The following is a 22,581-nucleotide window of genomic DNA, read 5'->3' as shown; positions in this document are numbered from 1 at the left end:
AAACAGAAAGACAGAGGGAGGGAGACAGAAGGAGGAGACAGAAAGACAGAGGGAGACAGACAGAGGGAGGGAGGGAGACAGACAGAGGGAGGGAGGGAGTCGGAAAGAGGGAGGGAGACAGAGGGAGGGAGGGAGACAGACGGATGGACACAGACAGAGGGAGAGAGGGAGACAGACAGAGGGAGAGAGGAAGACATGAAGGAGGGAGAGAGGGAGACAGACAGAGGGAGACAGAGGGGGGGAGAGGGAGAGAGGGAGACAGACAGAGGGAGACAGACAGACAGAGGGAGGGAGCCAGACAGACAGAGACAGACAGACAAAGGGAGGGAGGGAGACAGACAGAGGGAGGGAGACAGACAGAGGGAGGGAGGGAGACAGACATGGAGAGGGAGACAGACAGAGGGAGGGAGACAGAAAGACAGAGGGAGGGAGATGGACAGACAGAGGGAGACAGACAGAGGGAGGGAGGGAGACAGACAGAGGGAGGGAGGGAGACAGACAGAGGGAGGGAGACAGACAGAGGGAGGGAGACAGAAAGACAGAGGGAGGGAGATGGACAGACAGAGGGAGACAGACAGAGGGAGGGAGGGAGACAGACAGAGGGAGGGAGGGAGACAGACAGAGGGAGGGAGACAGACAGAGGGAGGGAGACAGAAAGACAGAGGGAGGGAGATGGGCAGACAGAGGGAGACAGACAGAGGGAGGGAGGGAGACAGACAGAGGGAGGGAGGGAGACAGACAGAGGGAGGGAGACAGACAGAGGGAGGAAGGGAGACAGAGGAAAGGAGGAAGGGAGGGAGGGAGACAGAAGGAGGGAGGGAGACAGAGGGAGGGATGGAGACAGACAGAGGGCAGACGGAGGGAGGGAGACAGAGGGAGGGAAGGAAAGAGAGGGAGGGAGACAGAGAAAGAAAGGTGAGACAGAGGGAGAGAGACAGAGGGAAGGAGGGAGCGAGAGAGAGATAGAAGGAGGGAGACAGAGAAAGGGAGGGAGAGATAGGGAGAGAGAGAGAGTGAGAGAGAGAGAAAGAGAGATGTGTGTGTGTGTATGCTGGTCTGTTGGTTCAGTGGATGAACCCGTCCGCTGCAGGGGCCTGTGTTCAACTTCATGGTCACATTTTTTTTCTTTCTAGCCCCTTCCCCCTCCCCCACTGACCCCGCCTCCACCGGTGCGGCCCTCGGCCACAAACCACACTGTAAATTCGGCCCCAAGAGAAAGTTTGTGAGTACCCATGCTCTAGTCTGTGTTCCTTATTAATTTAGCTTAATAGAAATGAGGCTGCTGTACAAGGTGCTGCCCACTGTTGGTTCCCTGTCCCATTATTCAGTGGTAGCAGTTACCAAGTGATGAAAATTAGGGTAACTTGGATCTTAAAGTAGTCAGTGACATTTCCAGTGCAGTTGGATCCTACAACATTACTCCCAGTTCTTTTTATAAACAGTTTAACCATTCTTTGAGACTTACCATCTCTTGCATCCGAAGCTTTGCTCAGGGTGGCTGGTTTTTCCTTCAACAGCATCGAATAAAAAGAGGAAAGAATGAAGGACTGAAGTCATGCTTATGTAGAGGCCAAGTCATATTCACACAACAGTATAAAATGCAATGCTGACGTTAAGTCTGTAGAATGACAACTACAGGATGGAGCAGAAAGTGCTGCTGACATGGTGACAAACAAGCAACGTGCTTTCAACAGTGACGCTCTGACCAGCTTCCGGTGCTCTCGTGCTGCTTGTCAGGTTTGCGGGTTTCAGTCAATACTACATTTTAGTCTCAAATCACTATGCGATCTAGTGCTTGCTGCGTACAAAATAGCTTTTCTGAAACAGAAGGGTGCACAGAGATGGACCGCTGTGAGTGCCCAAATATTCACATTGTTACAAGTGGTGACAAAGGGAGCTATCAGGTCTCCCAGAATCCGCCCTTCTTCAAAAGGGCCCACAGGCTTCATTATAGCACACTCTTTTCTCATCTGGGACATGCTGCTTTAGAAGGCAAGTCTGTGTTTGATTTTCTTGTTTAAATGAATTTGGGAGAATCCTGTATTGCTGTGCAAGTTTTGCTGGCACAGGGGGTCAATATCTTGTTGACCCACAAAGTACTTGAGGCCATTTGTATCAATATTAGGAATAGCGATTACCTATTTGTGATGTTCTGCAAATTGCAATTAGGTAATCGCTATTCCTAATGTACGAAATTCCATGAGTTTCGTTTTGTGATTCCTAGGGGGCTGTAACTCGAGCTACCTCAATATTTATGAGGTAGGTCGTAATTTGCGACCCATTAGGAATTGCTAAAATCAATGGGGATGGTGGCCTGCCGGGGTCAGCAGACCACCATGTCTGTGATTGCTTTTAAATAAAGCAATCTTTTTTTTTTTTGAGGCAGTCCATTTTCCTTTAAAAAAACGGGTTGTGTTTCAAAGAAAAAAAACAAAAAGTTATCTCTTCTTTTTTAAGAGGAGGCAGAGGTCCGTGGGACCACTTCCTGCTCTCAAACGCCCACCATTCCCAAAAGGGAAGGGGTACCTTGTGGATGTGTTCCCATTTTAAAATGGGTTACCATCAGATTAAATTGGATGGTAAACTGTGAATGTTTTGCGAACTGTATTTGGTCGCAAAACATCCATACATTCACACATACCGCTGCAATTCAGTATTAGAAAGGGACGCCCTAAACATGCACCTTCCGAATACTGAATCACAAACCCATTTTGCGATACTGTAACAGGTTACTGAATTGTAAAATAGAGGTTGGTAAATTGGAAAAGCCTTTTTGCATTCACAAACGGGCCAATTCTGCTAATCGGCCTGTTTGCAAACGCCAAATAGCTTCATACATGTGGACCTTAGCACCTTGCACTTTGCGAAGTTGAAAATTATCCACTACACCTCGTACTTATACCGTATATTTTTTGGTGCCAGGCAAACTTTCAATTGTGCCAACATAATTTGTGCAATTTACGTCATTAAGTATCATGCTTTTTATGTTAAATTCTATAATTTTACACCATTACGCCACTTGGCACAACTGGGGTCGCTTGGGTATAATTCCAATGATAGGTGCACCAGAGAAATCCACGGACAGAACGTCCCTGGCTTTTCTTGGCGAAACTTGTGGTTTTTTTGCACTGTCTTTTTAGCATAAAGGGCATCCTCATGTCCAAAAACTGACGCAAGGATGCATTTCACACTAAAATATAGTGCAAAATGCCAGATTTGCATTTCTAGTAATTTCACATCATTGTTCAAAAATTTCACGTAATGACACAAAAGGAATGTATGCACATTTTGCACTTCTTTAGTAGTTTTAAATTGTTTACGTAACAGTGCAGTAGTATATGAGAATAAACATTGCTCAATTACTTCCTCTTGTCTTGATGTGGCAAAAATGACAGCTGGTTTTCAGATGACCAGTGACTCCTGAAAGGGTGTCAGATCCTGCCTAAAGGGCAGCCTTCCAAGTAGCTATGCTATAGTGGCAGCTAGTACTCAACACAAGGCACAGCCAAAGTTTGCAGTGCAGAATTTTCTATGTACAGCTCAAATTTCCTAGATCTATTTTTTATTATGAAAGTACAACCATTACACCAGGAAGAATGTGTAAAATAACCATACAACTTAAATTCTTCAAATAAATTCATGAAAGGAGCGTTTCTTGGCAACTTGGTATCAGCAGCGGCTGGTGTTGTGGACGAGTGGCGGGTCGGGCGGGGGCCGGCATATGGGATGCATAGGGGTAGGGTGGGCTAAAAAAAAACTTCACAAATGGCCTGAGCTCCCTCGATTTGTGCTCACAGACAGAGTGGGAGACTGTGCCTGCTCTCTCCAACCCAGCAACACAGCTGTGCCTGTCACCCCCAGGCCCCCACCCAAGACTCGCCAGGAAAGGAAAAATGAAGCAAGAGCTTAATATCATTGAAATTTTCCTTTCCTGCTGTTTTTTTTTCGGGGGGGGGGGGCAACGCTCCTCCCCCATAGCAAAGGGGCTGCCGCTGTTAGGTATATATAAAGGGTCGAAGCGACAGTGCATAGCTTTAAATTGCGTTTTAAGAGGGTACATCAGGAAACGTTTATGGACGTGGTTATACAGGGAGATTCGAGGATTCAGTGCGTGCTTCAAGCATTTTTCTTTATAGCCACTGGCCCAGGTGTATCAGGCTCCATAGTTAGCCTCCATTTCACGGGGTCAGTGTGGTCTTTCGATTAGCTTCCCTAATTACGCACATAGTTTCACAGACACCAAGTTGCTTAATATAAATTTTAATAGGCAATAAGCAGGTTAGGGTCAGCAGGGGGCACTTGCAGGGAAAACGTCCAGCCATGTCACCTAAGTCACCCAGAGACTCCTGTCCTGTCCCCTTAAAGCCAAAGCAGCAAGTGTGTCCACACATACCAAGTGGGGCCTGAGGAGAGGTGTGTGATGGTGCAGGCTCAGGCCTGATGAGAGGTATGTGTGGGGGCATGTGTGACAGTGTCAAAGACCTCGATAACAAGATCCACAAACTGACTGAAGTGAGTTGTCGGAGGGATTCCAATCAGATTCCTTTCTAATATTTAGGAATGTTGAATTTAAATGTGAAACTGGAGCGTTATGCACGTTTTCATGTTTCCCAACATTAATATGACTTTATTATGATTTGTCACCATTGTTTCTTCAGCTTTTACCACAGAAATGTGAAATAATTTCCGATTTTCACATATTTTTCAACAAATTTGAGCTATCTCTACTCAAGGCCCAATATGAAGCTGAAAGAGCTCCAAGACTAGGAGTGGATGGACACTCCTGCCGGGTTGTCAAACCTGTGACGGATTTCTGTGTCAGGACCGGAGGTGAGGGTTATGCTGTTCTTTCTTCACTTTATTATTAGAGCAGCCTTGTTAGAACTTGATAATAACCAAACTACATTTCCCATGAACCCCTAAAGAAGAAAACAGCACTGAGTCCATCTAATCTGCAGACAGTATTTCCCTTTATCCTCGTGTGAAGACGCTCCTGCCTCCTGTTTCTTTGCAGCTCCAGACGCCTGCAGATAAGTGGACTGGCTTTAATGCCATTTGTTTACTGATTTTGCCTTCATTATAACGGCCCTCAGGGGCCCTGCGCATTGCTTTATTGCACTGTGAATGCTAATGTTTGTTTTGCTTTTGTGGCGCGGCTGCGGGAATGCTTCGTCGCACCTTTGCTGCCGCTTCAGTTCCAGTCTAGCCACACTGTGGCGTGAAGGGTGCTCAGCGTGAAGTCTGCTGTCCGCTAGAGGGCACCACAAGGCAAATAATTCAATATGCTCAGCGCGTATCTTGCCTCCCTGTGCAAGCACACTAGATTGTAACTGTTAAACCGTGAGATGTGCGTCCGGCAGAGCCTCAGTCCACGGAAGTGCAGTTCATCAGTAACACCAACCGCCTGGAGTCAGAATGCCCCAACAGGGGTCTGAACAATCAGACTGCATCGCAAAGCCCGCGCTGCCTTTGTCTGTAGGGATGCTGACCCAGGCAGGTGACTTACTGTGAGTTTACAAACTGCCCCTAAACCAGTAAGTGTCTGGGTGTCCCCCAGGATATAGTCCCTCCATTGGCCTTGGGGGCTGCCGTTTACTACTTTCCCGGGCCCCCCCAGCTTGAATATTACCCCTCATAATGCAGGACTCTGCAGGAACATACCTGGAGGAGGAAAGCATTACCTACACCCCCATTGATGAGAACTTTTGTGAAGTAATGGATGCAGCCATCCACAGAGCTGTATCTGATGCGGTTCTGCCCTTAGCACAGGGGCTCCGGCAGATGGTAGTGAAATACCTTAACCCCCTACCCCGGACGGAAGACCTTTCTGGACCCTTGGTCCCTATGCCTCTAGGGGTCATGGGGAGGACTCCCCCATGACCTCTGACAGGGATAAAGAGCTGGATCGGTCCTGGCGCCCCTACACACGGCCGACAGCAAACCCACCTCAGGGAAGGGTACCACTACCACAGAAGCAGACATGCTCGACCCATGAGAACAGATGCATCCCCTCTCAGTGGAATGAGCCCCAGCGGAGAAAAGGTCTGTTGACGTAGCAGGGCAGCTAAGGAAACCTCTGGACAAAGAGATACGCTACCGCCTCCGGGAGGAGTGCGCCCATCTGTTCCTGGAAGGCAGAGTAGCACTAACTTTGGAAATTGTCGCCCGGGTGGCTACCTTTCTGGACAAGTACATACAAGATCCAAGAAGGAGATAGACCGCTCCTGACGCTCCAGTCAGGACAAGCTTCTTAATCACTCTGGCCCCCTTTCCAAGATCTTAGATATAAATGTGTAAATTGATACTTGTATAGCGCACTACTCACCCGCAAGGGTCTCAAGGCGCTTGTACGAATACCGCTATGGAACCCATCCTGGCTTTCCCTGTGAGGAGTCCACTCCTGGGCACCCCCAAGGTGGAGGCCAGGCATCCTTACCGTTGTGGGGGCCGTTGTGGAGATTAAGCAAGCTATTGCCCAGAGTTGCAGAGTGGGACTCCATGATTGGAAGAGGCACCGAGGCGAGAATTATCAGGTCAGTGGAATTTTGAGCCCAAGACCCGCCGAGGCGGGGAATTGAGCCCTGGTCCCGGGCTAGACCTCTGCATCAGGGTCTGCCTCTCTAACCATTGAGCCACACTTCCCTAGGAAGCCAGACACATTGCCCAAGGATGGCAATGTGTCTGGCTTCCTCATCTCCCAGAGGCTCTATCAGATTGGGACCGCAGGCCATCATATTCCTGGAGAATGCCAATTGCCCCATCTCCACGGAGAGGTGCAGGTTACTGCTAATAAACATAGACCCAAAAGTGGGGGACCTGGCACTCTCAGAGGTGGGCCCCATCGCCCAGGGGGGACTTTGGGGGATCCCTTTATGAAGGAGATAGGAAACTTTGTTCCCACATTCAGCTCCCTGGATAAGGCTCAGGCAGCTATAAAATGCATTTTCACACCCTGGGTTTTCACCATGGCTGGTCGTGGAAGGGCGCGCTCCGCCGGCCGTTCCCAGTACCAAGCCCCCTCCAGAGGTCACCGTGGCAGAAGATGGCAGGACCCTGCTAAGTTCAGGAGCTTCTATCCCACTAAAGGCTATCACAGTCAGGGAGGCTCCTGAGGGATGTCCAGGGGCGGCTGCAGCCACAACCCGCAGGTGTGACTGAGTGGCAGCCTCGTGGCTTACACTCACAATTGCGGGACAATTACATCAGACTCCTGGGTCCTTCAAAAGATTCAGGGTTTGTGGATATAGTTCTACAATTCCCTGTGCCAACCATCCTCTCCCGACCCTCTTTCCTTCTCTGAATCAGTCCTAGTTGATGCAGAAGTTGAGGATCTTCCCTCCAAAAGGGCAATAGCCAGAACTTTCCTCAACCTACTGGATTCCTCACCAATCTTTTCCTTGTGGTGTAGAGGGTCGAGGCCCAATGCCCCGTAATCAATCTCAATGAGTTCAACTAGTGGTTACTCTTCCGCCACTTCAAAATGGAGGGTATCCACCTCCAGCCTAACCTTCTGAGACTCGGGGACTGGATGGCAAGCCAGACATAAAGGATCCGTTCCTCACAATTCCAGCATACCCTTCATACTGTTGCTTTTTGCAGTTTCTCTTGTTTTCGTTGTCATCAGCGCCATGTTCAAATTCAAAAGATACTTTATTCGGTTTAAATCACAAAAACCATAAAAGTGTACAAGCATTAAAACAATCCATAATCCGCCCATAAAAAAATATAGCAGCTAACATGGATAAAAACAGAAATATACAGAGTGTAAAGTTTTTTCCTTTTAAAAACAACAATATGCACATTAGTGACCTTGGTTAAGGTTTCGGACGGTATTTTATGTTTATACAAAGTCCTCTAAGGCCAAGCAATCTTTTTGCTAAGTCTCATTGCGATAGTTAAAAATTTAGCCACATTAAAAATGACCCAGATCTCTGCCAAGAGTTGCAGGTACAGCAAGGCTGGCTTCACTTGCCTCAAACCCTTTCCTTTTAGCAATGGTATAATAAATTTAAATCTAATACCTTTGAAGTGGTCACAGAAAAACAGAAAATGAGCCGTATCCATGATTGAACAACCATCACATGTGCATAATACTAAATCCTTACTTCTAGTCCAAACGGGGCGGCCAGAAATTAAGAGATGTATTTTATTCAAACGGAACCTTGTTAACAAGTACCTATGATTAGCGTTGTTCACAACTTTAAGGTACAGTTCCGGTTCGGGGTCGGGTGAAACAATCAGCTGATGGGACCTGACAGAGGATTTAAGCAGCTCCCTGCCCTCTCTGTCCATTCCTCTATTCAGCAAGAAGGTGTTTTTGACCCATTTTATATCCCCTTTCACCAAGCTTGAAGGTTTATCAAACAATTCTGGACGTCCCAGTTTTACACACATTTGTTGCACGTACTTCAACCAGGTGATTTTGTCCCAATGATCCAGGCTTAGACAATCTTTTAGGATTTCATGGTTTACATCAAGCTCTGGGTTTAGCCAAACTGCCAAGCATTTTAATAAGGGGGCCAGGGCAATTTTGTCTTCCAAATAGCCTACTCCACACTCCTGGTGAACTATGTAGTTTGCGGTAGAGCTAGGCAGGGAAAGAAGAGTTTTTAAGAAATTGTCCTCTGAGACTTGGAGCGATGAGACATTTTTGAAGCCCCACAAGTCGGCCCCATACGTGGCAATTGCAATACATTTAGAAGCGTATACTTTTAGTACTGCCTCAATGGGTTTCACTCCTAGTTTACGGGAAAATCTTAGTACTGCGGAGGTTGAACGTGCCAAGGAGGTTTTTTTCTCCACCAGTTGGGGGTTCCACGTTGAGCCCTCATCGAAGACCACCCCCAAATAGGGAAATCTAGAGACTCGCGACAGCTTGTGTTTATTACAAAAAAGTGGCATCACATTTTTCCTTGCCTTGGCTTTGTGACCTACTACCATGACGTGAGACTTCCCAAAGTTAACACTCAGGTCAAGATTATCCATAAAGACATAAAAAGAGTTCAGCAAGCTTTGGAGTCCTAATGAGGTTCTAGCTAGAAGTGCAGCGTCATCCGCATACAGTAGGGCAGGCAACAAATATTTCCCAGCCTTCGGGATATCCTTACAGGCTCCACTCAAAGCTTTGCCAAGGTCGTTGATATATAGTGTGAAAAGCAGGGGAGCAAGGATGCACCCCTGTCTCACGCCATTGATAATGCTAATTTTCTCCGTGCAGTTCCCCTTTCTATCATAGCGGACCGTTGCAGTAAGATCCCTATGAAGATCTGCTAGAAAGTAAACTATATTGGGGTCTGTTCCGATATTAAGGAGCTGGTCCCACAATTTAGATCTGTTTACCCGGTCAAACGCCGAGGACAGATCCATAAAAGCAATAAACAATGAACCTGGTTTAGCTAAGGTGTACTTCCCAATTAGCAGCTGTAAATTTAGGCTTTGGTCGATTGTGCCACGTCCCTTGCGGAAGCCGTACTGTAAAGGTGAAAGTGTGTTTGTCTCCTCTAGCCAGGTGGTCAATTTACCTAAAACCACCCTCCCCAAAACCTTAACTGCAGAGTCAATAAGGGATATGGGTCGGTAATTACCAGGGTCCCCCCTATCCCCTTTTTTGTAAATTGGCACGATTACCGACTGTGACCATGACTCAGGAATGCCCGTCTTAGAGACTCTATTAAAAACATTAGTTAAAACTTTGGACCAAAATAAAGTATCAGCTTTAAAAAGGTCAGAGGGGACGCCATCGGGCCCGGGGGCTTTGTTACTGGTCATCAAACCAATGGCCGCTGCCACCTCCTCCTCATTCACAGATAGGGTGTATGGTAATTGAGGGAATGCGGTCAGGCGTTCTACCACCTGGGTCTCGTCTTCATAAACTGAACTAAAGTGTGTGTGCCATCGTTCTTCCTGGATACCACAATCCAATTCATTGTTGTTGGAATCCGAGAAGTAAGGTTGATTTACCACCGCCCAAAACTTGGCGCTGTTTTTTAATACCTCTGTAGAGGTTAGATCAGCCCAAGCGTCTTCCCTAATCTCGCGCCGCCTTTCATCAATTGTTGTTTTATAATCTCTCCTAAGGGTAGCTACTAACCGTCTGTCAACTGGTTCTAATTTGAGGGCAGCCTTAAGTTTACGGTTTGCTGCTGAACATTTTTTGTCGAACCAGCCGTCATTCCCTTGTGTTCTACTTTTACCATGAACAGTCAATTTGGAGAGAATATCAATGCAGACCTTTTTATACGCCTCCATTACTTCGCCATCCCCAGCCCGTTCATCCAAACACAGCATCAGGTCATCCCTACTACTCTCACACAAGTTACAAAAAAACTCATCTGGGATTACTCTACACCATCTGATTCTGCGTGCTTGATCCGTTAACCGCAGATCATGCTTATCTGTCAAGTTTTTACAGCTATCCTTGATGACAAATATATTCTTTGCTTTTAAAACCACAAGGTTATGATCACTGAAATGGGACCTTAAGACTGTGTAGCTACTGCTTTGGGCTCCATTAGTACTGTAGAGGAAAATATAATCGATCACAGAGCCACTACCATGGCCCGTGAAAGTGGGGATATCCTCATCATCCGCCTTTGGTAAAATAAGCCCATGTTCAGCCAACATTATTTCCAGAAAGGTACCCTGCTCTGAGTGTTCAAAATGGGTATTTTCTTCGTCCGGGGTACCAAATAACACATTGGGGGGGCAGTTTTCCTTACATCTATGAATATTGAAATCTCCCATCAACAAAATGGTACAGTCATGCTCTGCCGACTCTTTAAAGTTGGCCAGAAAAGCACTTAACATCATCAAATTACTTACTGGGCTGTCCCTGTCAAATGAGTTATAAAAATTTATGACCAAGACATTGTGATGATTCCTATAGGAGATTAAGACAGCAACACAGTAAGGACAACCAGTGGCTACTTGCGTGTATGTCCCAGGGATTTTGGCAGAAATCAGAGTAACCAAACCCCCTCTGGCACGCCCCCTCGAGGATCCAACTGCTGGGGTTGAGAAGGTGGTAAACCCGTCCAGAGTCAGTAGATTTTCAGTATCCCAGGTCTCCTGCAGGGCTATTAGGTCCATGGAACCTATTTGGTCCCGCCAAATTGGATTATCCACTTTATTTTTGAGTCCCGCAATATTCCAGGTTGCTATTGACAAATCCTCGCCCCTCCAAGGCCCAGCCGTTTTTACATTAAGAGGATCTCTTCCTTCCCCACCCTCACAATTAATGGTAATTGAACAGGACATCTGCCCGTCCAAAATGCTCTTATCCATTTGCATAGAGAATGAGGGGTTGTTTTCAGGTTTTTCTATACAGGGAGAGACCTGTGTTTGTCAATCATTCCCATCTAAAGTTGACAAATAATCATATCGATTAGAGGTGGGGAAATTGAAAAAATTGTCATATCCCTGAGCAAACTGTTGGTAGTGGGGTGGGTGGCTATTATAGGGCCCTGCCACAGAGCCCCCATAAGGCGGTCTTCCTCTTCTAGGCCTGGCCAAGTTCCAACCCGCATTAACACCTTCATCCCAGCCTGCAGGGTGTGCCTCCCAAGGGTGGTTTTGCCTGTGAATTGTTGTTGTCTCCTGTGGGCCCCTTAACCAACTCCATCTGTTATCTGTTTGGTTACCAGGTAGGTAGAAGTAAGAGAGGGGCCTGGCGGTGACAGTACTAGCTTGGTATCTAGGGGTCCCTCTACAAATTAAATCTACCACCTGTGTGTTCTCAAAGGTGACCACCACGCAGTCCCCTTGCAGACTTTTCCTATTTCCTCCCACCCATGGGGTTCTTTCCACCATTAAGATGTTGCTTGGCATGTTAGGCGGTAAGGGATAATTTTTAGAGAGCCAGTGGCACACTTTATTTTTTAGGGCCTGGTTGGATTCAGTTTCTAAAGGTGAAATTACACTAACCCCGGTGAGAATCACTACGTAGGGGCATGCATCTGGGGGAAGATGGATGTTTCTACGGGCCATTACCTTGGGTTCGGCTATCGATACCGGGTTTGGGGTCGGTGGAATAGGGTCATTTGATTTAACCTGGGGGGGGGTGGCTTAGGTTTAGATGAAGTCTCAGGTTGTTTTGACACTGTGGTTTTAGATTTAGTGCCTTCCACAGCAGGGGTGTTACTTGTGCTATTAGAAGAGTTATTACTAACCACAGTAGCTTTTTTGCCAGCCAAAGAAGACTTGGTGGCTGTGTTAGTGGTGTGAAATGTTTTGGGGTTCGTGGTGAGGCTAGGGGCACTGATGTCTTTGTGAATATTGGTCAAGATGGTTTCTATGCGGCGCAGTCTAGCCTCCATGGGTTCAAGTAAAGATTTTAATATGTTCAAGATATTATTATTGTCAAACATATTTGACCCACACCCCTCCTGACTATGTTGAGCTGAGCTAGTAATTTCTCCACTTAATTCCATGATTTCCTCCAGACTTTTATCTATGATGGTGTCGTCTGGGAGGCTTAGAGGCAAGCCGGTGTTTGTAGAATGTGCCCCCCCAGTGTCAATTGCACAGGCTGCCCCATTTGTGTTTGATGGGACTAAGAAGGGGTTGTTACGCTTATTGACCGTTTGTGCTTTCTTCCCTTTAGTAAAGGTGGGTTTTTTTACCTTTTGCTTGGGGATTGCTCCTTCTTTTAGACCCTTTTGGTGTATATCACTAGCCCCGGTAGGGTTAACTAAATCTATCCTGTCTGGGACGCTTACTGTTATAAGATCAAGGTTGGGGGTGGCCTCCAGATCCTGCTGCGAGTTTAAGGCATCAAGATCCCCAGTGTCCCCAGAATTGTGTACCAAGGCAAGGCTAACAGGGCGGCTCTCGGGGTTAGGCGTACAAGCCTGGGCAATTGGGCCTAGAGAAGATCTCCTGGCTATAGCCAAATCTTGCGACACCCTCCTGTCCATTAGTGTTATACCCTTGTCAATCAGTGCATGTGTACGGACAAAAAAAATCATCTAGGGTACCAGTCAATTTTTTTTTGCTTCTGCGACTGCCATGCTCCGGGTTTCCCGACAGTTCATGGTAATCCCCACCACCGATTTTCAAGCGGCCTTAATGCACAGGATAGAGGGTAATAAAGATCCTAAACATGTAACAGTTAGCTGATACTTATGAATAACAGTCCACAGACGCTAATCAGGGATTGCAATCAACTTACAGTTCATGTGTCCAATTGTCCCTTGGGCGGTATGTAAACGAACAGGGGTTATGGCCCAGGCCAGGCTCCTCAGGCCTCTGAGGGCCACAGAGGGCCCGCCCTTTGCCCGAGCTTAGCCCCGGGCGTCCCGCACGCGTCCCGCGTAGCGGGGGTCAGATGTTCCCAATATAGCGATGAGGCGGTTGGGGGCGGGGCAAGCAGGGAGAGCGTCCAGGTGCAGGTGATGGCAACCCAGGGACTCCTGGGAAATGGAGTCCCTGTCCCTCACCTGGCGCTCGCAGCCCTGAAGGAGTGTTCCTCTCCCGCCCTCGGGTGCAACAGATGACTCCAACGATAGTCCTACGCCTCACTCAAAGACCCAGGCAAACGGGCGATGCGGGACCCGCGCAGCGGGTACCGCGAGTTGCAGCGTGATCCGGTGAACAGCAGGCGTGTTGCAGGGATTAGGCGGTGAGCTCCCTGATCCGTGAATGGCAGTATAGGCGTTTCCCACAGTGTCCTGGGCAGGCGGCAGCTTTAGCTCGGCGGTCGGGGGCGGGGCAAGCAGGGAGAGCGTCCAGGTGCAGGTGATGGCAACCCAGGGACTCCTGGGAAATGGAGTCCCTGTCCCTCACCTGGCGCTCGCAGCCCTGAAGGAGTGTTCCTCTCCCGCCCTCGGGTGCAACAGATGACTCCAACGATAGTCCTACGCCTCACTCAAAGACCCAGGCAAACGGGCGATGCGGGACCCGCGCAGCGGGTACCGCGAGTTGCAGCGTGATCCGGTGAACAGCAGGCGTGTTGCAGGGATTAGGCGGTGAGCTCCCTGATCCGTGAATGGCAGTATAGGCGTTTATGTTAATTTACCAGGGTCATGGACCGGTGATGGAACTCCTCCAAGCCAGGGGCATACGCCTCATAGTTTACTTGATGGCATTGTCACCATAGACCAATGGTCAAGGAAACTGTCCGAATAGTTGTAGATAACTGTCGACCTCTTGGAGTCTTTGGGCTTCATCGTCAACTGGAACAAATTCATCCTGTTGCTGACTCAATCCATCGTCTTCCTGAGGTTTTGTAATGGACTCAGTTAAGGCCACAGTGAGTCTCCCCTCTCGAAAACTGACCAAGATCAAACTGGAACTGCACTGAATGGTGGACAACCCGTCCACCTCCCTCAGGCACATTGTGTGAATAGTGGGGCTCCTATCATCCTCCATACAGCCCAACTTCTCGGGACCTCTACCCTATTGGGCCATACAACACCTGAAGGCATTTCACATTCCCCAGGGACTCACCTATTCTCAAGTGTTCCCCTTCTTGGACAAAGCCTGAGAGGAGATGATATGGTGGATTGCCCACATAGAAGCATGGAATGGGTGGGCCATTTTCGGCTTCCAAGCGGACCTGATTATCGAATCCAATGCCAGCGCCACAGACTGGGAAGCTCAATGTGGAGAATTCTCCACCAGAGGAAAATGGTACTTGGATTTAAAATCCTTTCATATCAGCTGCCACAAACTGATGGCAGGCTTGTTCGCGGTGAAATGCTGGACGAAGGACAAGAGTCAATGCTGCGTGCTCCTAAAGATGGACAATGTGGTAGTGGTCCGATATATCAACCACATAGGAGGCACAGGATCCTGAGTGCTCTTGGATCTGGCTCAGAGTTGTTTGGACTACTGCTATGAGAATCACATCTCGTGATGGAGGAACACCTCCTAGGGAAAGACAACCAGGTAGCAGAATGCCAATACAGACATTGACAGGATTCGAGCCTATGAAAGTTGGACCCTCTAGTCCTGCAGAATCTCAGGGCCAGACTCGCCTAGACCACCAATTGGTCAGGTGCTTCAACTGGAGACCCGACCCCAATGCAGCGGCGGCCAAAGCCTTCCTATAGGATTGGCAACCAGAAAAGGGGTATGCTTTTCCCCCATTCGCGATGATAATGCAGCTATTTGCTCAACTTCAGCAGGTGGACCTGGTGGTAGTGATCCTGATGTGGAGATCTCAAGTGCGGTATCCAGTACTGACAGAACTTTCTTTGGATTCTGCAATCATTCTACCCCAGTTTCCAACTCTCCTATGGGATACCGCCGGGAATCCGCACCGTCCGGTCCTGGGCGACTCACTACATCTCATGGCGGGGAGGATTAACGAGAACAAGGTAAAGTCCCAAGCCTTTTGTGAAATGCTGCATCGCTCCTCTCTAACCCCTGGTCTGACAGCATGATCAAACATTATAGATCTGCCTGGTCTTGATGGTTGTGTTGGTGTCACAAAAGACTCCTGGATCCTATGGGGGCAGACGTCCATATCCTGAATTTCCTGGCCCCCGTGCCTTGGAGGGAATAGCCTATAGGTCCATCCACACCTTCTGATCAGTCATTTTGGCAGGACATTCCCACATTAGGGATCGGCCGGTGGATGAACATCCTCTGGTCTGCAAACTCCTCAGAGACATCCGTTTATTCCTTCGCCCGGAACCAAGGTATTCCACTCTCTGGGATGTTAATAAGATCCTCATTTTTTTCCTCTCCTGGCCTTGCAATAAATACATCTCCAGGAAGGAGATGTCAGAAAAACTGGATACACTACGGGGCCTAGCGTCTTATAGGAGAGTTTCTGATGTCAGAGCTCTAGACAGTTACCCTGAGGGGGTAACTTTCCATGTCTCCACAAGAATGAAATGTAATTCCAGTATTGTGTCATACCCTATATCCCAGACACTCCCAAACTTTGGGTGGTTCACAGGATTTAGGCCTACAAGGCCTTGACGGAGGACATTCGTCCCCGGGGGAACGACAACTGCTCATTGCCCTTAGAAAGCCCCACAAGGCAGTTTCCCACCCTACCATTGGTAGATGGGTCACGAGGGCTATGCAGGAAGCTGGCATTGACACAAAGATGTTTGGGGCACACTCTGTTAAGGGCACAATGGCGTCCAAGGCATTTACCAAGGGAGCAAGCCTTCAGAATAACCTCAACGCGGCTTACTGGTCTTCGTACTCCACGCTTAAACGATTCTACTAAACCAGACCCTAGCATTGCAGCGCTGGTGGTGGATAAGCTTTGACCTAGCGTAATCCTCGCCTCAAGTCCTGACATAGAATAAAACATTTCCTAGCTATCATAACAGAAATTTTCAATTATGTTAAGGACGTGGAGGCAATGATTAGCCCACCCATGCTTCATGGTTATTTCTCCCACCTTGGCCGACACAGAGATTTATGCATGTTACATGTGAGTATGTCAACCTTATTATGCATGTGCATGTGCTAATGGTGTAATTGATACCCTGATGCTAGTGTTATTGTCTCTGCGTATGATTTTCAAATCTTTCCTGGTGCATTCATGTCAGGGCTCCTGGGTGGTAATTGTACATCTGTTTTCCATAGGAGCAGATTCTTCTAAACGAGAATAAAGACCAGAATTGCTGGCTTTTGTCACAGGAAGAAAGAGGAGGCAGGAGAGTCTTCACACAAGGACAAAGGGAAACACTGTCTGCTGATTGGATGGACTCCACATTATTTTCCTTCCCAGTGGTTCCTAGGAAATGTAGTTTAGTTATTATTATGTTCCAATAAGGCTCCTGTAATAATAAACTGAAGGAAGAACAGCATAATCCTTACCTCCATGTCCTTTATAGAATTGAAACGTTCTGTTACGATAGCTAGGACATTTTTCATTAGCACCTAATCCACAACCCCCAGGATGTGGGAAAACGCTTGTTATTCTGCAATGTAGAATGGGTGATATTATGAACAAGGTTACATGCTAGCACATGTAAAGAACCACCACGTACTAGTTCAGAGCGTCCACAGAAATTCTGTAATCTGTTTAAATCAACGCAATTCTCTCAAAAATCACTCCAACGAATATTTAACAGAATTGTAGACTTCTTAGAAATTTCAGTTCATATTTTACAGTATGGTGTCTGTCAATTCCGCAAGCCCTGACACAAGCCACAGTTAAAGAGAAGTGAGAGACGGCAACCGCTGGTGGATTTAGGGCCCTAGAGGAAGTGACTGAGGGATCTGAAAAATGATCCTGATATCTTTGTTAAGATACTAATAGGCAGGTCTCACCTCTTCAACCTCCTCAACTGGTGTTGCTAGCTCCTTCTGCTCTTCAGCCCTTGATCCTGAATTTTTAGGGGTCTCAGGAGGCTGGGGAACCACCTTCTCGATCCAGCTGAACATTGTGAATTCTAGGAAAGAGGAGCCACATTTTAGCAGAGTCTTACTTGATTCCATAATTTTATTAGCCATAGTCAATACAACTCTATATAGGTAGATCACCGTACATCTGCTGACCACTAAATTGCCTGATCGCTATATCTCCTCCACTTCAACTTGTGAAAGTCAAAAGTAGGTTTTAACAAAAATGTTAAGGGTTATGGTAACTTAAATTAAATGAGCATACGTTACTTAACTAAGTGCATTTTATGTTTTAAAAAATGTGCAGCAAAAGCTCTATAATGTAGTGAAGGTGACATAGGGGCACATTACAAAATTGCATACCAGCCTATCAGCGACTCTTCTACACATAATGAAGTAATAAATACAGTTCATAGAGGTCACGCTCAGTAGCTCATAACTTATTCGCTTTGTTTTTGGCCTTTTCAACTTGCCATGTGATCTAATTACCTATTAGCTACTTTCCCCTTGTGGCAGGAACTGACATTTAAGTGCCAATATTTTGGTTTTCTAGTGACAACAACATTTCCCTTATATTCCCTCACCCATGATACCCATCACCTTTTAAACTTGATTCAGCGGCCAGGCTTTCTCCTACCTCGCTCCCAAAGACTAGAACGACCTGTGCCTGCACGTCAGCGCCGAATCCTCAGTTCTTGAATTTTACAAGAAGCTGAAGACTCTGGGGCAGATTTTAAAAAAAAGATGCGCCATGGTGCAGGCTATTTACAACGTGACGCATCTGGGAGATGCGTCACGTTGTAAAGCCCTGCGCCTTAAGGAGGCGTTCCGGTGCAGGGGGGGGGGGGGGGCGTTCCGGCGCAGGAACGCCTCCTAAAAGTGGCTGAGTGAAATCTACAAGATTTCACTCAGTCACTTTTAGGCCAATGCTACGTCAAAACCCTGCGCCTGCTTGAAGCAGACGTAAGGCTTGACGCAGCATTAGTAGAATGGGCCCCCCAGAGCATAGCTGGAGCTGCGTCGCGCATTCGACGCAACTCCAGCAATGGGACACCTTTACGGCACAGATGCGTGACGCATCTGTGCAATTTTTGCCCTATGGGGCGCCGCATTGTAAATGTGGCGCATCATGGGTGGCGGAGGCATGGCGCACAATTACTGGCGCATTCCTGCTAATTTGCAGGGATGCACCAGTAAATGTAAATATGCCCCATAGTTCTTCACACATTCTCAGCTCTGACCCCGACTGATGCGGCTTTTGCTTTTCAGCACCAGGATACCCTTCCAGGTGAGTCATGAGGCCTACACATACCCGTAACATAACAAACTTTGATCAGCCTAGTCCTAAACAACAAAGTACATCTACCTTTACGTCTCGAAAACCCTTTCCCTGCAGCACATTTCTTCAGTCTCCTTACATGATATTGCTACTTTTGAGATGTGCTTCTTTTTCACTATATAGAGGCTCATGGAGAGAGGGTCTACGAGGGGTGCCTGAGGAAGATGGGAGCAGGAGGAAATTGAGGTGATGCTAGAGAGGCAGAAAGATATTCAGGGGAGGGAAAGTGGCCAGGAAGGGTATATTGGACTGAAGAATTAATAGAAACAAAAAATACGATTGTGATAGGAATGGGTATTTGCAGAGCAAAGAAGAGGAGGGGCAAATAAACAACGTTGCTTTGATAAAAAAAAAGAAGCCATGATAAGTCCCTACAAATCAATGTTTGGAGGGGCCCAATGTTTTTCTTAGCAGTCCACTGCCAGTAGCACTGTATCCTCCTTCTACCTTCCCCACTTCCTATCTATTTATCTTATTCTTTTTCATCCCTGCTTTTCCCTTTTGTCACTGTTTCTTTTCTTAAATTTCTCTTCTTTTTCTCTGCCTTTCTTTCTCCTGCTCTGGGTCAAAGTCTGATGATGGAAAAATAACACCGGTCTCCAAAACTTAGTGCTGATGCCAACTGCTTGCAGCCACCAGAACAATTTAAGCACCACCATGGCAGCTCTCTTTCATTGACAAATAATTATGAGAAACAGGTTTTGCCTGATATACGACAAGTGGGACATATTTTAGACATGTTTTTAGATTTTAGATGACCTGCAACCACATTGGGAATATCTACTGAATCAAAGTGATTGCTAGTTCAAGGAAGTGACCTAGTCAATTTCAAGGAGATTTGAGTGTTATATTTTGTTTAGAATTTGTTTTAAAATTAGAATTTTTGTTAAGGCCTGTGTCCTGATGTTGATTCTACAGGAAGACAATACCATTCTTTGCTGAAAGATTTCCTCAGAAACAAGCCTATCGTAGTAGACCTCAACTGCTCAAGACAGGGAAAGAACAGAGAGAGATTAAGTTCTGTGTACCTCTTGTGAGAAAGGAGGTAATCCATCTGAGCATGTCCCCTTGGATGCCAATGTGGTGGACTCTTTTGATCAGCGTGTGATGGGAAACTGTGTTGAAGGCTGCTGTGAGGTCGAGGAGGATCAGGGCTGCTCTTTCTCCTTGGTCAAGGAGGGTTTGAATGTCGTTGGTGGCTGCGATAAGGGCAGTCTCTGTGCTGTGATTGCTACAGAAGTCTGATGGAGAGGCGTCAAGTAGCTGGTTCTGCTCCAGGTGAGTTGTGAGTATCCTGTTAATAGATTTTTCAAGTATCTTGGCTGAAAATGGGAGCAAGGAGAAGTCACTAGTTTTTGAGTTCACTGGGGTTGGCTGAGGGTTTTTTGAGCAGTGGTCTGACCTCATCGTGCTTTCAGATGCAAATAAAGTTGCAGTGATGATTGAAGTGTTAAGCAGGGTGGTTATTTCCTGACGAACCTTTGGTTTTCCAGGTTGAAGATGTGGTGTGGGCATGGGTCACAGAGCGCTCCTGAGTGGATGGATTTCAGGGTGGGGGGGTTGTCCTGGGTGGAGAGCTGGTTCCAGGTGGTCAGTCTGTGATTTGTGTTGGTTGCCGTGAGAGCACATCAGTTAAGGAAGTCCATGAGTGTAGGTTGGGATATGAAGTTTCTGTATATTGCTGTGACTTTATCATGGAAGAATTTGCTAGGCTGTTGCATAGCTCTTGTGAGGGTGTGATGTGGTTTTTGCTGGCAGCAGAGATGGAGAACTCCATAATGATTTTGAAAAGTTCCTTGCTGTTGTTGCCGCTGGTTTCGATGCATGTGGCTAGGGCTGTCTTTGTTGCCCTCCTCAGGCAGTGGACGCAGTTGAAGGTTGTCCTGTTGGGGGTGTCCTTGCTCAGGAGCCATTTCCTCTCCAGCTGTTTGCTATCACATTTGGCTTTTTCGAGTTCTTGGGTGTACCAGCTGGCCTTCTTAGAGGATCTTTTTTTTTTTTTTTAATATATTTTTATTGCAGAGTTATAAACCACAGGATACAATTAGTCAGCCAGTTCACTCGTGACATCCCCCCGTTCAGTAGTAAAACACAGATCGTACACAGCCATTCAGCCCGCATCCCGGAGGCCGGGCGGCATAATACTCCACTCAAGAGGAAAACATCACGGTGCACGTCCCATGGGGACCATGGTTGATATGTCGTTTTACGTATCTGCTTTTACCCCCCCACCCTCAACATTGCTCCAGTCAGCCATCCCAGTGGTAATCAGTGGTACCGCCCCTGTCGGGACCCGCCCCAGGTGCTATATGTCTATCCTGCCTGGCTGCTCCCCCCAGCCATTCCTCATTCCATGCAGTACCCCACCAACCTATTAATTCCAAGGTGCCCTGGCGGGCTACCATCCATGTGGCTTCCGACCCACCCCAAACTCCCCTTAACCAGCCCCCCCAAAACCCCCTCCCCCCCTGGCAACTGCTAAGGTGTATGCCTCGTCCCGACAAATTGGATGGATCCACTACAGTGCGGGTTATGATACTGTTTGTGTTCGCCCCGCGGTGTCCACCGGCTTAAGTCTCACCGTCCTCATCTTCCACCATAGAATCACGCAAGGCCTGCACCACTAACTCCCATGCACGTGCCGCCTCCAATGCCTTCTCATTCCCCATCCTGACGGCCTGCTTCATCCGGAGCACACTCTCGCAGTCAGACCACCGCAGCAATTCATTCTTCCATCTACGCAATGAGGGTCCCCCCCTGGACTTCCAATGCCACGATATTTCCCTTTGCGCCAATATCAGGCCCAGATCAATGAATTTGCTCGTCACCTTGGTGTGTTTGGTGTGCGGGAACTAGAGCAGCAGGCATGCCGCCATATCGAATTCCACCTCCCTATCAGTCACTTCGTTCAGGAGGTCCCCCACCTCTGCCCAGTAGGCCTCCAAGTGCGAGCACCCCCAAAACAAATGGTCCATGTCCGCTCCCAGAGACGAACACCGTGGGCATCGGGCATCCGGTACCCGAAAGTGCCGCTGTAATTTCTCAGGGGTTAAGTAGGCCCTATGAAGCACATAGAAATGTACTTGCTGAAAGCGCGCATTTCTCGTGCCCTTCCACGTGCGCCGCAGGATATGGCCCCACGCCGAGTCCGGTATGGGCCGGCCCACACTCTCCTCCCATTTAGACTTGAGCCCCTGGAGCAGTTCCAGTCCCTCGTTCAGCATCCTACTATGGAGGCACGTCACAGCTTTGAACGTACCTGCCGCCATTACCACGTACTGGCACGCCATAGTCGTTGTCGGTTCCATGAGTCCCCCTTTCCAGTGCTTCTGTATGGCAGCCACCACCGCCGCGTGCAGGAGGAACCCCCCGTCGGGCAGCCCAAACTGGTCCCGGAGCGCTTCGAACGGTGCCAAAGCCCCGTCTATGTATAGGTCGCCTATTACCTGTAGTCCCGCCTCTTCCCAATCCAGCAATGGGGACCAATCTCCCCCGTGTGGCAAGGCCGTCAGCATGCCGATCAGGATCTCCGGGGCATAAGGCCGCGAGGCCTTCGCTCTCCGAAGGCTTCTCTGCCAGCACAGCCGGAGTGTCCGTTCCTCCATAGTGAGGCCCCGCAACTCAAGCCTCTGTTGCATGATAATATAGGACAGCACGTGGCGTTGTATCCCCCGATCCCGGTCCTCCTCTGGACCCCGAAACACCCTAGCCACGTTCTGCGTAAGGACCTGCAACTGCGCCGCTAGATAGTACAGCTCGAAATCGGGCACAGCCATGCCCCCTTCTATCTTGGGGCGAAGTAGCGTGCTCAGGGCCACTCTTCGGCGGCCATGCCCCCATAGGAAGCCAATAATCATTGACCTCAGGTCTCTGAAGACCCTCTGAGGAATCCAAACAGGCAGCGTCCGGAAATAGTAGAGGAAGCGGGGGAG

General features: G+C 48.0%; 1 protein-coding gene across 1 annotated transcript in view; it reads right to left on the bottom strand.

Annotated features, from left to right (window-relative positions):
- CNGB1 (cyclic nucleotide gated channel subunit beta 1) overlaps positions 1 to 22,581 on the bottom strand; it is a 1,326,699-nt gene that overhangs the window by 1,239,641 nt on the left and 64,477 nt on the right. Inside the window, exons 2-3 of the mRNA XM_086945539.1 lie at positions 17,239 to 17,360; positions 1,466 to 1,508 (exon numbers count right to left, since the gene is read on the bottom strand). Coding sequence (XP_086801665.1) covers positions 1,466 to 1,508; positions 17,239 to 17,352 — 157 coding nt within the window. The 5' untranslated portion in view covers positions 17,353 to 17,360. The remainder of the gene's footprint in view (positions 1 to 1,465; positions 1,509 to 17,238; positions 17,361 to 22,581) is intronic.

Source organism: Lissotriton vulgaris, chromosome 12 (assembly GCF_964263255.1).
Source record: "Lissotriton vulgaris chromosome 12, aLisVul1.2, whole genome shotgun sequence".
In the NCBI taxonomy this organism is placed as follows: Eukaryota; Metazoa; Chordata; class Amphibia; order Caudata; family Salamandridae; genus Lissotriton; species Lissotriton vulgaris.
The sequence above is the reverse complement of the archived record's forward strand: the minus strand, read 5'-3'. Positions and strand labels throughout refer to the sequence as shown.